Source organism: Salmo salar, chromosome ssa29 (genome assembly GCF_905237065.1).
Source record: "Salmo salar chromosome ssa29, Ssal_v3.1, whole genome shotgun sequence".
Classification (NCBI taxonomy): domain Eukaryota; kingdom Metazoa; phylum Chordata; class Actinopteri; order Salmoniformes; family Salmonidae; genus Salmo; species Salmo salar.
In genome coordinates, this window is record NC_059470.1 from 25,449,680 (window position 1) to 25,463,880 (window position 14,201).

Consider the following 14,201-nt stretch of genomic DNA (forward strand, 5'->3'; position numbering starts at 1 on the left):
TTCTGGTTAAAGAAAATGGGTAACGGAATTTCTGCATTTGAATTGGCTACAATGGGAAATCGTAGTAGTCACAAACCACAGTTTGGTTTACAAGTTTGGACAGTACAGCTCAGAGTAGTGTACAGAGCACACAAGTTGAGTACACTAATGTGCTGTACTTTGTTGTCCAAACTTGTGAAACATAGACGACTATGATTGGTTCAGATTTGTTTCCGGTCCGGATAACCCAAATTTGGTCTTGTTTGGGGACAGAGTTCATTAAAACAATTATCCAGTGTGGAGAATGATACCCAAATATGCAGAAGAGGATCTTGCATATTTATACCTTTTTTGTTTACCTATTTATGATCCATCACCATGACGCTAATGACATTCATATCCATAATTATGCATTTCTGTGTAGTACAGATCAGGGACCCATGATTAAATTCAGTTAACGGGTGTAAATCACTTCACTTACTCTATTTCAATAACCAAAAGAGGTTTTTCAAAGTCGGTGTGTACGTAATAGCTGACACACCATTATTTCTGCAAACATCATTGAATCTTCATTTGGAACAGATATTTTAAGAGTTTCTGGAATGCATGGACACAAGATTTTACAGAAATGATGTTACCAAATGTTGCATCTGCACAGCTCTTCCAGTAAATGTGTTGTAAAATCGTCAGTGTAAATTGTTAAAAGTAGTACTTGTTCATGAGTTGTATGGTTTGTTCAACTTTGAAATCAATGGTTTTTGTTTGGCATACATTTTAAGTGACACTGCCCTGGGGCTAAAACAGGGAAGTGTGGGTGGATGAGCTTTGACCAGGCTCTACTTAACACCACTTTAAAGGCCTGGAGCTGCTAGACTTGGCATCAGTGATCATTCACAGGGTTAGCTGTGTAGAGCTGTCTGGTTGGGTTTAGATGTAAGTACACCTACAGTAGTGTCAACTAGGCTACACATGATCACCTCAATGTCTAGATGTGTTCCACTTGCATTCCACCTAAAAACGTTTTGTTTTAAACTCTTCTCTCAGACAAAAGGTACGTTTAGGACACACCTTTTGTTGGTTTGTCATTTACTTGTGTAAAACTGAACAAACTACAGACACTAAGCTGACCTCTGGTTTCACAGGCAGCCCTCTACACCTCTGATTCAGAGGGGTTGGGTTAAATGTGGAAGACTCATTTTAGTTGAATGCATTGTTGGGCAACTGACTAGGTATCCCCCTTTCCTTTCACATGGTCCGAGGTTGATGCCTCAGGTCAGAGGTCACTGGACTATCTTGGAGAAGTTGCCTGACCCTGGCCTGAGGGGGACCTGGTAATCCTGCCCGTTGGCTGGTAACTGACACTGAAGTGATGAGTGACGGTACAGGCCAGATCAGACACGCCAGCAATAGCTGTCAGCTAAGGGGGGGGGGTCTGTGATTTGAAAAGGTTATATGCAGTAGTTTAGGGTCTTTCTGCTTATGGTTATGCCTGTCTGTTTATCCCCACGCACACAGGGGGGATATTACTCACGCTAAGCGGCGGTGCTGTGTGTAAACACAGCGGCGTGTTGACAGTAAAATACTGCACCACATGCCTGTTTGCAAGCCGGTCAAATATTATCTTGGATTGGCCGTCGCCGTCATGGGAGCTTAGAATTAGAGGACACTTGGGGTCAGAGGGAGATGGACACACCCAGAGAGGGTGTCTGTGGCGACAAACCCTGATCCTTATCTGGGTTTCTAAGTGGTTACAGTTGGACGGGTGTGCGAGACAGTGGTTGTTAAACTGGTCACCAGACCTCTGGACTGTTCAGATGTGATCAATCCCAATGGGACTAGGCCATAACAACCTGTTAGACATTTTGTTAATAACTCTGTCACCTTCAGTTGACACCCGTAAGCATCAATAAATGTATGTTTTCATGGCCTCTACACTGTGAGAATATGGCTTCAAAGCGTTTTGTTTTTCATTCGAGAGTGGAGCTCAGAGGGGATGCAAGGGAGAGAAATAAACGGAGTGAGGGAATGAAAATGGGTAAAGTATCATGAATGCAAATGAGGCTGAGCCGATTGACGTCACGGGCCTGAGTGATGTGCCATCTGGGGACACCCTGGCTGGAGGGGAGGAGAGCCTGGGAGAGCCAAGGCAAGCTCAGCCCAGGGAGGGTGGGGGAGGGGGAGTCCTGTGGGGAAACTAGCTCTGGAGACACCACCCTCCCCTCTGGATCGTGTGTGTGGCGCAAGGGGAGGTGAGCCAAGGCCGTGTACAGGCCTGAGCATCTGTCTGTGGATGACAGCAGGTTGAGGATATCCCCTGGTTAGATCCTCTGTTACTGCAACCTTCTGATTAGGGCCAGGCACCAGTGTACACCTACTAGGGGTATATATATCTATCTCTCTCTCGCTCTCTAGTATTGTCCTAGGTCTACAATTGTGTGCATTTTTTAAACCATGTTTGACTTGGCTGTATGAATACTCTTGCCCTCCCTCTGGGCTGTATGAATACTCTTGCCCTCCCTCTGGGCTGTATGAATACTCTTGCCCTCCCTCTGGGCTGTATGAATACTCTTGCCCTCCCTCTGGGCTGTATGAATACTCTTGCCCTCCCTCTGGGCTGTATGAATACTCTTGCCCTCCCTCTGGGCTGTATGAATACTCTTGCCCTCCCTCTGGGCTGTATGAATACTCTTGCCCTCCCTCTGGGCTGTATGAATACTCTTGCCCTCCCTCTGGGCTGTATGAATACTCCTGCCCTCCCTCTGGGCTGTATGAATACTCTTGCCCTCCCTCTGGGCTGTATGAATACTCTTGCCCTCCCTCTGGGCTGTATGAATACTCCTGCCCTCCCTCTGGGCTGTATGAATACTCCTGCCCTCCCTCTGGGCTGTATGAATACTCTTGCCCTCCCTCTGGGCTGTATGAATACTCTTGCCCTCCCTCTGGGCTGTATGAATACTCCTGCCCTCCCTCTGGGCTGTATGAATACTCCTGCCCTCCCTCTGGGCTGTATGAATACTCCTGCCCTCCCTCTGGGCTGTATGAATACTCCTGCCCTCCCTCTGGGCTGTATGAATACTCCTGCCCTCCCTCTGGGCTGTATGAATACTCTTGCCCTCCCTCTGGGCTGTATGAATACTCTTGCCCTCCCTCTGGGCTGTATGAATACTCCTGCCCTCCCTCTGGGCTGTATGAATACTCCTGCCCTCCCCTCTGGGCTGTATGAATACTCTTGCCCTCCCTCTGGGCTGTATGAATACTCTTGCCCTCCCTCTGGGCTGTATGAATACTCTTGCCCTCCCTCTGGGCTGTATGAATACTCCTGCCCTCCCTCTGGGCTGTATGAATACTCCTGCCCTCCCTCTGGGCTGTATGAATACTCCTGCCCTCCCTCTGGGCTGTATGAATACTCTTGCCCTCCCTCTGGGCTGTATGAATACTCTTGCCCTCCCTCTGGGCTGTATGAATACTCTTGCCCTCCCTCTGGGCTGTATGAATACTCCTGCCCTCCCTCTGGGCTGTATGAATACTCCTGCCCTCCCTCTGGGCTGTATGAATACTCCTGCCCTCCCTCTGGGCTGTATGAATACTCCTGCCCTCCCTCTGGGCTGTATGAATACTCTTGCCCTCTCAGTACCAGCCAGAAGGAATGCCTGGTCTGTTGGTTAGTGGGTTTGCCTAACTTTCTCTTTTTCCGTGTGGTTGTCTCGCTGCCACTGTCCCCCCCCCTCCCTCTTTCTGTCTTGCGTGCTTGGTAAGCCAAGAGTGTTGTTGGGAGTGTTGTCCGCTGCTGTCCTAATCAGCAAGCAGCTTTGCTCTATCGTCACGGTAACAAGGAGCCTATTACTGGGGAAATGAGGTGTGATTAACTCTTAGGTTTTACCAGATGGACATCTCATCCCAGGCTGTCAGGAGCAGCATGTTCCCCCTACATGTAGTACAGAGCTTCCCACACATATATCCCACACATATATCCCACACCATATATCCCACACCATATATCCCACTACACGCACCGTGCATATGTCATGTGTACACACGCGCTCGCACATGCTCCGTGTGAGTGTTTGCGTGTGCTTATTCAGCATGCATGTTTCTCACACTAGCTGATAAATAGATGGGTTTGTGTGTGTGTGTGTGTGTGTGTGTACCATCACAAAGATGACGCACCTTGTGAGCCTGTGTGAAAAGTCTATCAGTTGAACCCAACCGTTCAGCAGCCTAACAGTCCTCAGCGGAATGAAATGGATGGTTGAACCCAGATGACGTTAGTAGACGAAGGCCAGCACCACCAGTATTATTCAAGTGTATAACATCGCTGCATATTTCTCTGGTGCTCTTCTGATTTGCCAATGTTTTGGAAACATAAATGTATTTTTTTTTTGTCTTTCCTCTCCTTCAGAGACGAGGGGCCATCTCGTATGACAGCTCAGATCAGACTGCTCTGTACATTCGTATGCTTGGTAAGTACTGCCCCCTGTCACATACAGTACACACCAGCTAGCGTTATGCTAGTTACTGTAAGTACTGTCCCCACCCACCCACACTCACTCAGCAGCACAAACAGCCATTTTGTTGTAGCACAATTAGCATTTCAATACTAGCAACTGTAAGTACTGTCCCCACATTCAGAATGAACAGGCATCAGGCCTTTAGATTGCACATCAAGGAAAGGGTTGAAATATTGTTATTTTTCTTGTCACATTATATAATGGCTTAAGTAACAACGTAAAAGGGATAAATACATTTTAGAAAGGGATGGAGGAATTCAGGCAGACTGAGAGATGGATGCAGAGGGACTCACTCGTCTAAGCTCTTTGATAATCTCTCCATCACATAAGGTTTAAGTCATGTCTGAGTCCGTCCAGCCGGCCAGGCCAGCCGTCCAGGCCAGCCATTGGTCCACAGAATTAAGCCTCTGAATTTTGAGCAGATTTACTGAGGGAGAGGTTTAATTCTGTGTCATGCTGGGCCCATAGGTCTGTGGAATGTTCTGGGTCCTCTATGTGGATGCTAGGTTTAGTCCAGTATGTCCGTGGTTGTTTGTAACAGTCTGTCCTGTCTTGTTGGTTATGTGTATATATTCTGTTGTCTGCAATGCCATGCAACATTTGGAGATAATAGTTTATTGAATTGGATTTAGCCCTGCCTACCCAGCAGTCAGTCTAGCAGACCAGACCAAGACAGATTAGACCCTTATGCCTGTTCTGTTGTCATGGGAGATGATATACATAGGGCCAGGAGTTTTCCAGGAAATACTCTGGGGCCCTGTTTATAACCTACAACTGGCCAGGTCACTGACCTCACTTCCTGTCCGGTGGAAACTGATGGTTTGTGCTGCAAATAGTTTGATGTAACTATTTTTGAATAAACTTCCACAGAATTGTACTTAGATTAAAAAAAATAAACAAATAATGAAACACCAATTACTGATCCCTTCAGTAGTTCAATCATCTCAAGAAGACAATCTAAATGACCATTTTACTTAATGACGTAACAACAATTTGCTGCTACTAGCGTTCCCCTGGTTAGCTCTGGTATTAGCCTCATTTGAGAGCATGTGTTTTTGTGGAGTTGGTGGATATTAAAATTCATAGTAAGAGGTGCTGCAGCATCCCAGTTCAGGACATGTAGGCTATTTTCCAGGGCCTGTGATAGTAACTTATGTTGTCATACAGTGTGTTTAAAAGCATTATAGCGTATAGGTCAGTGCACATTGCAAATCAACTGTCTGACCCATATTCCCCTGACGTCAAGGCCCGCTGGCACACAGAATGGGAAACGTGACTCTCCACATCTCATCACACATTTTAAACGTGCAGCTCACATACAGACACCAAATGACTTGGATGTGTGATTGCATGCATGTGTGAGTTTGTGTACATCATACATACCTTTTTGTATATTTAAATGAAATCTGTGAAAGTTGTATGTGACCATTCTTTAATGGTAATGCCCAGTTTTGCTATTTTGCTAGGGGCTTGTGTTATATTCAAACAGCTGTTCCCAAGTAAGTAAAGCTGGTGGGAGTGAGACTGTACTGAATGACTGATCTGATGTACAAATCAGTGCTGAAGAGCTGCATTAGCCTGTCAGACTGTGCTGCTGAATGACTCATCTAGGAGACCAGTATTGACTGGGTTGCCTGGACCAGTGCCATAGTACCATAGCAATAGTCAGTGTTCGCCTCTGAGTATGAAGCACAAACCTGTCTACTGTACTCTACTGTAGGTTGCTCTGCGCCTGTCTGACTACTAATACTAGTGTTACTGTAGCCTTGCCTGGCATTGCATGCTCAGCTGTTCCTAGTTATCTTAGTGGTCTACATGCTGCTGCCCTTTGGAGAGAGGGAGAGTGCATGTGTGTGAGTACAGCATGTTGGTGACCTGTGTGTGTGTGTGTGGGAGCGCTCTTTCTCCACTGTATGTTCCATGACTCTTGAGGACGTGTGTGTTGCTTCCCTCTAGGAGATGTTCGCGTGAGAAGTCAGGTAGGATTTGAACCAGAAGGAAGAGGTTCCTATCCGTACCTGTGCATTGACTTCCGGACCCTACACTGTGAGTATGAACCATGACGAAAACAAAAAAACGTATTTCCTCAGTGCGTAGCAGTGGTGTGAATTTTCTCTAGTTACCCTCACTGATCAGTTAAGAGATAGATGATACAGCCCTGCGGGCGCTACCTGTCTTAACTCAGTAGATCTGCTACACCTGACAGATGTTGGTGAATATCTTATTTATTTCACACACTGATTAGTCGTCATCATTGTATAAATAAGTCAACCTGAATAATCCTTATGTGGCTGAGCAGAGTGGGGTGATATTTCATTTGGTCACAAAGTCTTGTAGAGGAAATGCTGTACAACTTTCTATTCATGAACTGAATGTCAATCTCCTAAATGTTTTAAATTGACCTCCAACCCTGAATGTGAGTCCTGCTACGTTAGTGACTCCCAGCCCAGTGGAGTTCTCCCTGACAAACGTTCTGTGTGTTCACTTCCTGGTTTAAAAGTAATTGCCCTCCTCGGAATGCTGACATGCTTCCTGAGTTGTACCATGTCTTTCCAGCCATGGGGTGGGTGTGTGTGTGTCCACTGACAAAGCATGACTTGTGACGTGTGTGTGTGTGTGTCCAGGCAGTAGGCTACGTGTAGGCAGTGTAAGTGTGTGTCCAGGCAGTGGTGTTCATAGTCGACCAGTCTTGAATCCAGTGTGACCTCACAGGAATGCAGTGTGTATATACATCATTTGGCCACGTCTTTCTTTCATATTGATTACATTTTTATTGGTTTCATCAATGTTCTTATTGGTATCAAAGTTTTTGTCACGTGCGCCGAATACAACAGGTGTAGACCTTGCAGTGAAATTCTTACGTGGGGGGGAAACATGGCACAATTCATCAGTGTTCTCATTCACATTTTGGACATTTGGATAGCCCTTAGTCTCAATTATAAGTCCACCCAAACATTTGTTGTGCAACATTCCTGATTTAAGATTTGGAGCAGATGTCTGAGACTCTTGTGCCTGGGGATTATCAAGCAGAGTACATTACTAAATGATTAGATAGACCTCTACTGTTTCTTTCTGTACAACAGGAAACTGTTGAATCTATGCATCATATTTCTATCCACGATGTTGTAAACCTTGTACTGCAAGTGGTCCTCGGCCGTATCTGTGTTTTTGACGACAAACATTTTATGACCATTACTAACAGATTAAAAAATATATATCTATGGAATAGTTGAGGGTGTAATATAATATTAATCCACAATTCATGTTCTTAACCCTTGGTAACATGGGCCTGGGAGGCTCACAGGGATATTGGTATCCACTGTACGCCATACATTTTTCAATTTAAAGGCCCAGTTTAGTCAAAATTGATTTTTCCTGTGTTATATTTCCACACTGAGGTTGGAATAATACTGAAAATTATGATGCTCTTTTAGTGAAAGACCGGTTTGAAAAGACTGCTTGAAATTTCATCCGTTTTGGAGGGCTAGAGTTTTGGCCTGCCTGGTGACATCATAGGTGGTACATTAGAAAGAGTTCCTAAACAGGAGGTTGGTGGCACCTTAATTGGGGAGGATGGGCTCGTGGTAATGGCTGGAGTGGGAATAGGTGGAATGGTATCAAACATTCCATTCGCTCCGTTCAAGCCATTATTTTGAGCCGTCCTTCCCTCAGCAGCCTCCACTGCTGCCAACAGCTAGTGTTCAGTTTTCTCCTCCCCACTCACACCACTCCCAGACAGTCCTAGCTAAATTCTTGCTTGAGAAATTGTACTTCGCTAAGAAGGTATGTTTATTTCTTACCATTTTTGTCATTGAAAACAGTCACAGTAAGGTACTTAATTCTTTCAATATTTTTTGGGGCAATGCACTAATTTTAAGCTTTAAAACTGCAACATGTTCTGTCTCATGACAAAATGTGTAGAATTGCAGGACATTCGCTTGAAAACTGCACATTTTTCTCTCTGCTAAGAGGTGGGCCTTTAAAATGATCCTTCCCAGGGCCTGAAGGTTTGTCTGGCCATGCACTGCCAAAGTCATAGTCAGTGGTGGAAAAAGTAACCAATTGTCATACTTGAGTAAAAGTAATGACACCTTAAAAGAAAATGACTCAAGTAAAAGTGAGTCACCCAGTAAAATACTACTTGAAAGTATTTTGTTTTAAATGTACTTAAGTATCAGAAGTAAAAGTATAAATAATCTCAACTTCCTTATATTAAGCAAACCAGACGGCACCATTTCATTTTTTTTTTCAATTTACGAATAGCCAGGGGCATACTTCAACACTCGGACATAATTTACAAATGAAGCATTTGTGATTAGTGAGTCCGCCAGTTCAGAGGAAGGATGACCAGGGATGTTCTCCTGATAACTGTGAATTAGACAAGGTTCCTGTCCTGCTAAACATTCATCATGTAACTAGTACTTTTGGCTGTCAGGGGAAAAGGTATGGAGTAAAAAGTACATTTTTCTTTAGGAATGTAGTGAAATAAAAGTTGTCAAATCTAAATGGTAATGTACAGATACCCACAAAAATACTTTAAAGTACTACTTAAGTACTTTATACCACTGGTCAAAGTAACACTCTTTGTATACTGGTTTTATATCACCTGAGTTATGAGGGGGTCCCTGATGAATTTGCTATAACAAAAAGAGTCCTGGACCCAAAATGTTTGAGAACCACTGTTTTTAAACAACTCCAATGTTCTGAACATACCTTTATGTGTTTTCAGCCTGCTCAGAATCAACCTCTAGTCTTATCCCTGGTCCTGGCTTCATCTCGGCTGGGCCCGTGTCTGGTAGGCGGCTCCGCAGACTGCTCAGCTTCCAGAGATACCTGCACTCGTCCCGTCTGCTCTGGGGAACAACCCACCTCAACCCCCTCCACATCCTGGATGAGGACTACATTGGACAGGCCAAGGTCTGATGCTCACACAGACCATACGCTCTGAGCCAATCATGCACTCGTATGCATACACAATTCATGTTTATGTGCATGGCTTAACACACATTTCCGTGTGTTTTTCTCTTGCAGTGTATGCTGGAACGGGTCGGGAGCTGGAATTTCGACATTTTCCTCTTCGACAGATTAACGAATGGTATATTTCTAACAGATGTCCATCTTTACTCCCAGAGATTTACCTACATTTTTGTCATGTCATCATCCTCACAGAATGAGTGTGACATGACTGCACAGGCCTGCTTTCAACACATCAGACATTTATAGACAATGATGCCCTCTGGTGTTTGTTTAGCTGTATAGAACTGGGATGTGGGGACTCGTAAGTCATTCTCCATAGATTTTCACTGCAATGCTCAACTACCCACACCTGAACACTATTCCTGACCGGCTCTTAAACTAAATCTCACATCCCTCTCCATGCAGGAAACAGCCTGGTGACGATGACCTTCCACCTCCTGAACCAGTATGGTCTGCTGGAGCTGTTTCAGCTGGACATGGTGAAGCTGTGGCGCTTCCTGGTCATGGTGCAGGAGGACTACCACAGCCTCAACCCCTACCATAACGCTGTGCACGCTGCTGACGTCACACAGGCCATGTACTGCTACCTGCGAGAACCCAAGGTAGCAGACGGATTGACAGTGCTAGTTTTCTGTTGTACAGAAAGTATTCAAAAGTAGCTTTCTGGGTGTTGAACTGGGCTTTTGACAACATTATCACACTGAGCTAAAGCCTAGTCATTTGCTCCTGAAGCAGAGAAAAGTGAGCTGACATTCCCTGTCTCTCCATAGCTGGCCAAGTCCCTGACGTCCTGTGACATCCTCTTGGGCCTGCTAGCAGCTGCCACTCATGACCTGGACCACCCGGGAGTCAACCAGCCCTTCCTCATCAAGACCAACCACTACCTGGCCAAGCTCTACAGGGTGAGAGCCCATAGCTGGAGCAGTCCACAGCTACTTTAGAAGCCATATTAGACCAGAGTGTTATACTACAAAGCAGGATCACTGAGTTGGCTAACCATTGATTTTTCTGGTTAATTCAAAAGATAAACTTGGGCCTCCTGAGTGGCACAGCGGTCTAAGACACTACATCGCAGTGCTGAGGCGTCACTACATACTGGTTCGATCTCAGGCTGCGTCACAGCCGGCCATGACTGGGAGACCCACGAGGTGGCGCACAATTGGCCCAGCGTCGTCCGGGTTAGGGGAGGGTTTGGCCGGCCGGTATTTTCTTGTCTCATTGCGCTCTAGCAACTCATTGTGGCGGGCTAGGCACCTGCAAGCTGTTGTCAGTTGGACGGTATTTCCACCGACACATTGGTGCAGCTGGCTTCCGGGTTATGCGAGCAGTGTGTCAAGAAGCAGTGCGGCTCGGCAGGGTCGTGTTTCAGAGGACGCATGGCTCTCCATCTTCAACTCTCACGAGGCTGGAGGGGAGTTACAGCGACGAGGCTGTAACTACCACTTGGATACCACAAAATTGGGGAGGGGGAAAAAGGGGCATAAAGATTAATAATAAAAAGCTCATCTTAGATATCATTTGTTGAAACAATTAGCCCAAACCCATCTTTCCTAAAAAATCAAATGTTATATCAGAATATTTAGGGCAACTTTTTGATCCGGCTTTGTAGTATAACCCTCTGGCTCACGCCACGCTGTCATGTTGGCCAAGCTCTAGAGGGGAGAACGTAAAGCAATCCAAGCTCCTGTAGCTTTAGACCTGGCTGGAGATCGCTAGATGGCCATGTAATGTTGACGGCCATGATTGAATGCAGTAAGTAGCTCAAGATGACAGCATTCTCAAAATCTGTCTCTGGTCTGTAGAACTCCTCTGTTCTGGAGAACCACCACTGGAGGTCTGCAGTAGGTCTGCTCAGAGAGACTGGCCTGTTCTCCCACCTGCCTGCTGAGGAAGGGTCAGTCGAGTTCTTTTTCCAGTGCCAAGCGTTTGATTAATAAATGTTACTCTGTTGTTAAAGAGCAAGGTAATGAGTTGGTTGTTGTAGTATAAATGTATTTAAACTCATGATCTCATCAGGCTGAAGATGGAGCGCCAGCTGGGTTCTCTGATCCTGGCCACGGACATCAGCAGACAGAATGAGTACCTGGGGAAGTTCAGAACACACCTGAACCAGGATGACCTGTGCCTGAGCAACGCCAGCCACCGACACTTCATCCTCCAGGTCAGTTACCAGCTGGGCCATATGCTTAGAGTTGGGCCTTGGGAAACTGTGTAGAACTGGCCATTTTGGCTCTTACCAGCTGGAAACTGTGGGGTCTAACTGGCTGTTTTGTCTAACTCTTTGCAGATGGCTCTGAAGTGTGCGGACATCTGCAACCCCTGCAGACCCTGGGAGCTGAGCAAACAGTGGAGCGAGAAAGTGACTCAAGAGTTTTTTCACCAAGGTAGCCTCTTGTTAATCTCTCATTCTCTCTTCACCTATCCTGTTGATTTCTGATCACTGTGTGTTGTCTCTCCCTCTGTAGGAGACATTGAGAAGAAGCACAAACTTGAAGTCAGTCCACTGTGTGATAGCCAGAGAAACTCAATGGGAAACATTCAGATTGGTAAGTTATGATGACTTCTAGGTAAATACTAGCTACATTCCATTGATAGAACCAGAAGCTCTAGGCCTGCCTTTCTAACCCTGTGTCTCCCTGTCTTCCCTTCCCCAGGCTTCATGACGTACGTGGTGGAGCCTCTGTTTGCCGAGTGGGGTCGGTTCTCTGACACGCGTCTGTCCCAGACCATGCTGGGCCACCTGGGGCTGAACAAGGCCAGCTGGGGTGGGTTAGTACAGCAGGAGCGGCCGTCGAGCCCCGACGAGCTGGAACCTAGCAGCCCTGCCTCCGCCACCGAGTCAGAACCAGAGTCTGCCTCGGCTGCGGAACCCACAGCCGACACCACGGCAACAGCCACGGGAGCAACCAACTCCAAAGAAATACCTCAGGGAAGCAAAGAGTCCTGACACTCTACGTTTGCCCTTACAACCCCGACCCTTAACCCCTGGCCTCACCACACACTGGGTAGAGGGTGGGAGGGGCAGGGTGTGGACTTCAAACACCACCCCACCTGAACCTTAAGTTTGTTGCTTTTGTGTCCCGTCTTTGACAAACCACTGATTTTATTTAATTTTTAATTCCTTTCCTTGACATGGAGAAACACCTAGATACCTCATTTGGCTACTGCTGTATTTGTTGTTTTTATTAGCTTGTTTTATTTATTTGTCCTCACTAATTTGACACTATTTTGGTGGCCAAGTGAATCTAAGGGAATGGCAGTAACTGAAGAATACACTTTTCTAGTCGAAGTGCCATTTTCAAACCAAGTTCTGCAGGATGCTAATTTGAAATGCATTGAGTGTTGAGAAGAGGCTCTCTAAAGACTGCACAGAAATTACATGGTGTGTGTTGCTTTTATAACGAATCTTCTTCCTCATGTAAAAAAGTGACAAGCCCAGTCCTTTTGCTGCCTCTACGAAGACTGTTTACAGACGTCTTTGTTGTCAAATTGAAATGAATCATTTTGGTTCTGCGATATGCCTTCTAAGCACAGATGCGAAGAAACATTAGCGTTTGAACGATCGCCCCACTGCTGAAGTCGAGCACAAAGCCTCCGTCTGACAGACGGACAATCACCAGGTGCCATAAAGAGCACAGGTGGTGTTCATTGTATGCCTCTTCTCCTTGCACTCTCAAAAGACTGAAATGTTGGACACCGCTTCTGTTCTGAAAGAATTTGGGACATAATGGTATTGTAGAATGGAACCAACATGAAAAGCATTGTGGACTCTGACTGTAGAGCATGGGTGATCTGTCACAGCACACGCATCTAAACTCCATCACAATGCAACTCGCTCAGGGTTTTGCCATTCTCTATCCCGAGGTATAGGTTGGACTGTAGTAGTTTAGCTACCTGGTAAACATGTTTACTTCTACTGAATGGGACTCTCTCTCTGAATGTCTCTAATCATCATAGCCACATGCAACCTAGAGGACTGCTCTACCGATGCCTTAACTATGCACAAACTACGCTAAGTGACCAAACCAGCTTCTACTACTCATTAAGTGCATCGTATGCTTGCACTCTCTGATCTCCTTTGCCTTGTGAGTAAACTCGATCCTTGTTTTATATGGAAACATTCCATCTAATTTAGGTGGTTTTCTGATTCTGTACAGACGCCACAGATGTTTTGAACAATAACGGGTGCTTTTTATTTTAGCTGATTTGTAATTTTGCTGTAAGACTGTTGATAAACTGTTTACAATGTTTTTGCAACAACCATTTGGGGAAGATGACTTCATCAAGCCATTTTGTAAAGGCTTTGCTGTATTGACCTTTTGATACATGCCTGTTGCAGTTATGTTTTTGATTAATAAACAGTTGACAAATGTAAATGATCCAATTGAACTTCAGTGTCAAACAGGGCTGTATTGAGTGAGATACTCAACATTGCAGCTTGAAATGTAATGAAGAGCTGACATGACAGGCAACACTGTTCTACATCATAGTTCTGATCTAATGTGGAGCTGAGGACAAACCGAAGGAGCTTCAGGGCTGGACAATGTAGACTGAAAGGCAAGGCTCCCATGTTAGCGGAGACTGCATTCACGGTAAACGCTGCATATTGACTCATTTGGAATTGACCTTAAATCGATCGTTGAAGTGTTACAGAAATTTAAGAGCCCTCGTTCAACCACTCAAGGTCTCTGCTTGGGCACAGCTTACTCTCACTGTACAAACAGATCCTATTTACCT

At 45.5% G+C, this 14,201-nt stretch overlaps 1 protein-coding gene across 3 annotated transcripts in view; it reads left to right on the plus strand.

Annotated features, from left to right (window-relative positions):
• The window catches only part of LOC106590394 (high affinity cAMP-specific 3',5'-cyclic phosphodiesterase 7A), a 29,992-nt gene extending 16,152 nt beyond the window's left edge, over positions 1-13,840 (plus strand). The window contains exons 2-13 of one of the 3 annotated variants that reach the window (XM_014181368.2): positions 4,379-4,439; positions 5,954-5,986; positions 6,444-6,533; positions 9,217-9,404; positions 9,519-9,582; positions 9,870-10,066; positions 10,235-10,366; positions 11,267-11,358; positions 11,481-11,625; positions 11,752-11,848; positions 11,930-12,010; positions 12,119-13,840. In XM_014181368.2, coding sequence (XP_014036843.1) covers positions 4,379-4,439; positions 5,954-5,986; positions 6,444-6,533; positions 9,217-9,404; positions 9,519-9,582; positions 9,870-10,066; positions 10,235-10,366; positions 11,267-11,358; positions 11,481-11,625; positions 11,752-11,848; positions 11,930-12,010; positions 12,119-12,411 — 1,473 coding nt within the window. In that variant the 3' untranslated portion in view covers positions 12,412-13,840. The remainder of the gene's footprint in view (positions 1-4,378; positions 4,440-5,953; positions 5,987-6,443; positions 6,534-9,216; positions 9,405-9,518; positions 9,583-9,869; positions 10,067-10,234; positions 10,367-11,266; positions 11,359-11,480; positions 11,626-11,751; positions 11,849-11,929; positions 12,011-12,118) is intronic. The other 2 variants (XM_014181369.2, XM_014181370.2) reach the window with 2 other exon arrangements.
• The last annotated feature ends 361 nt before the right edge of the window (positions 13,841-14,201 follow it).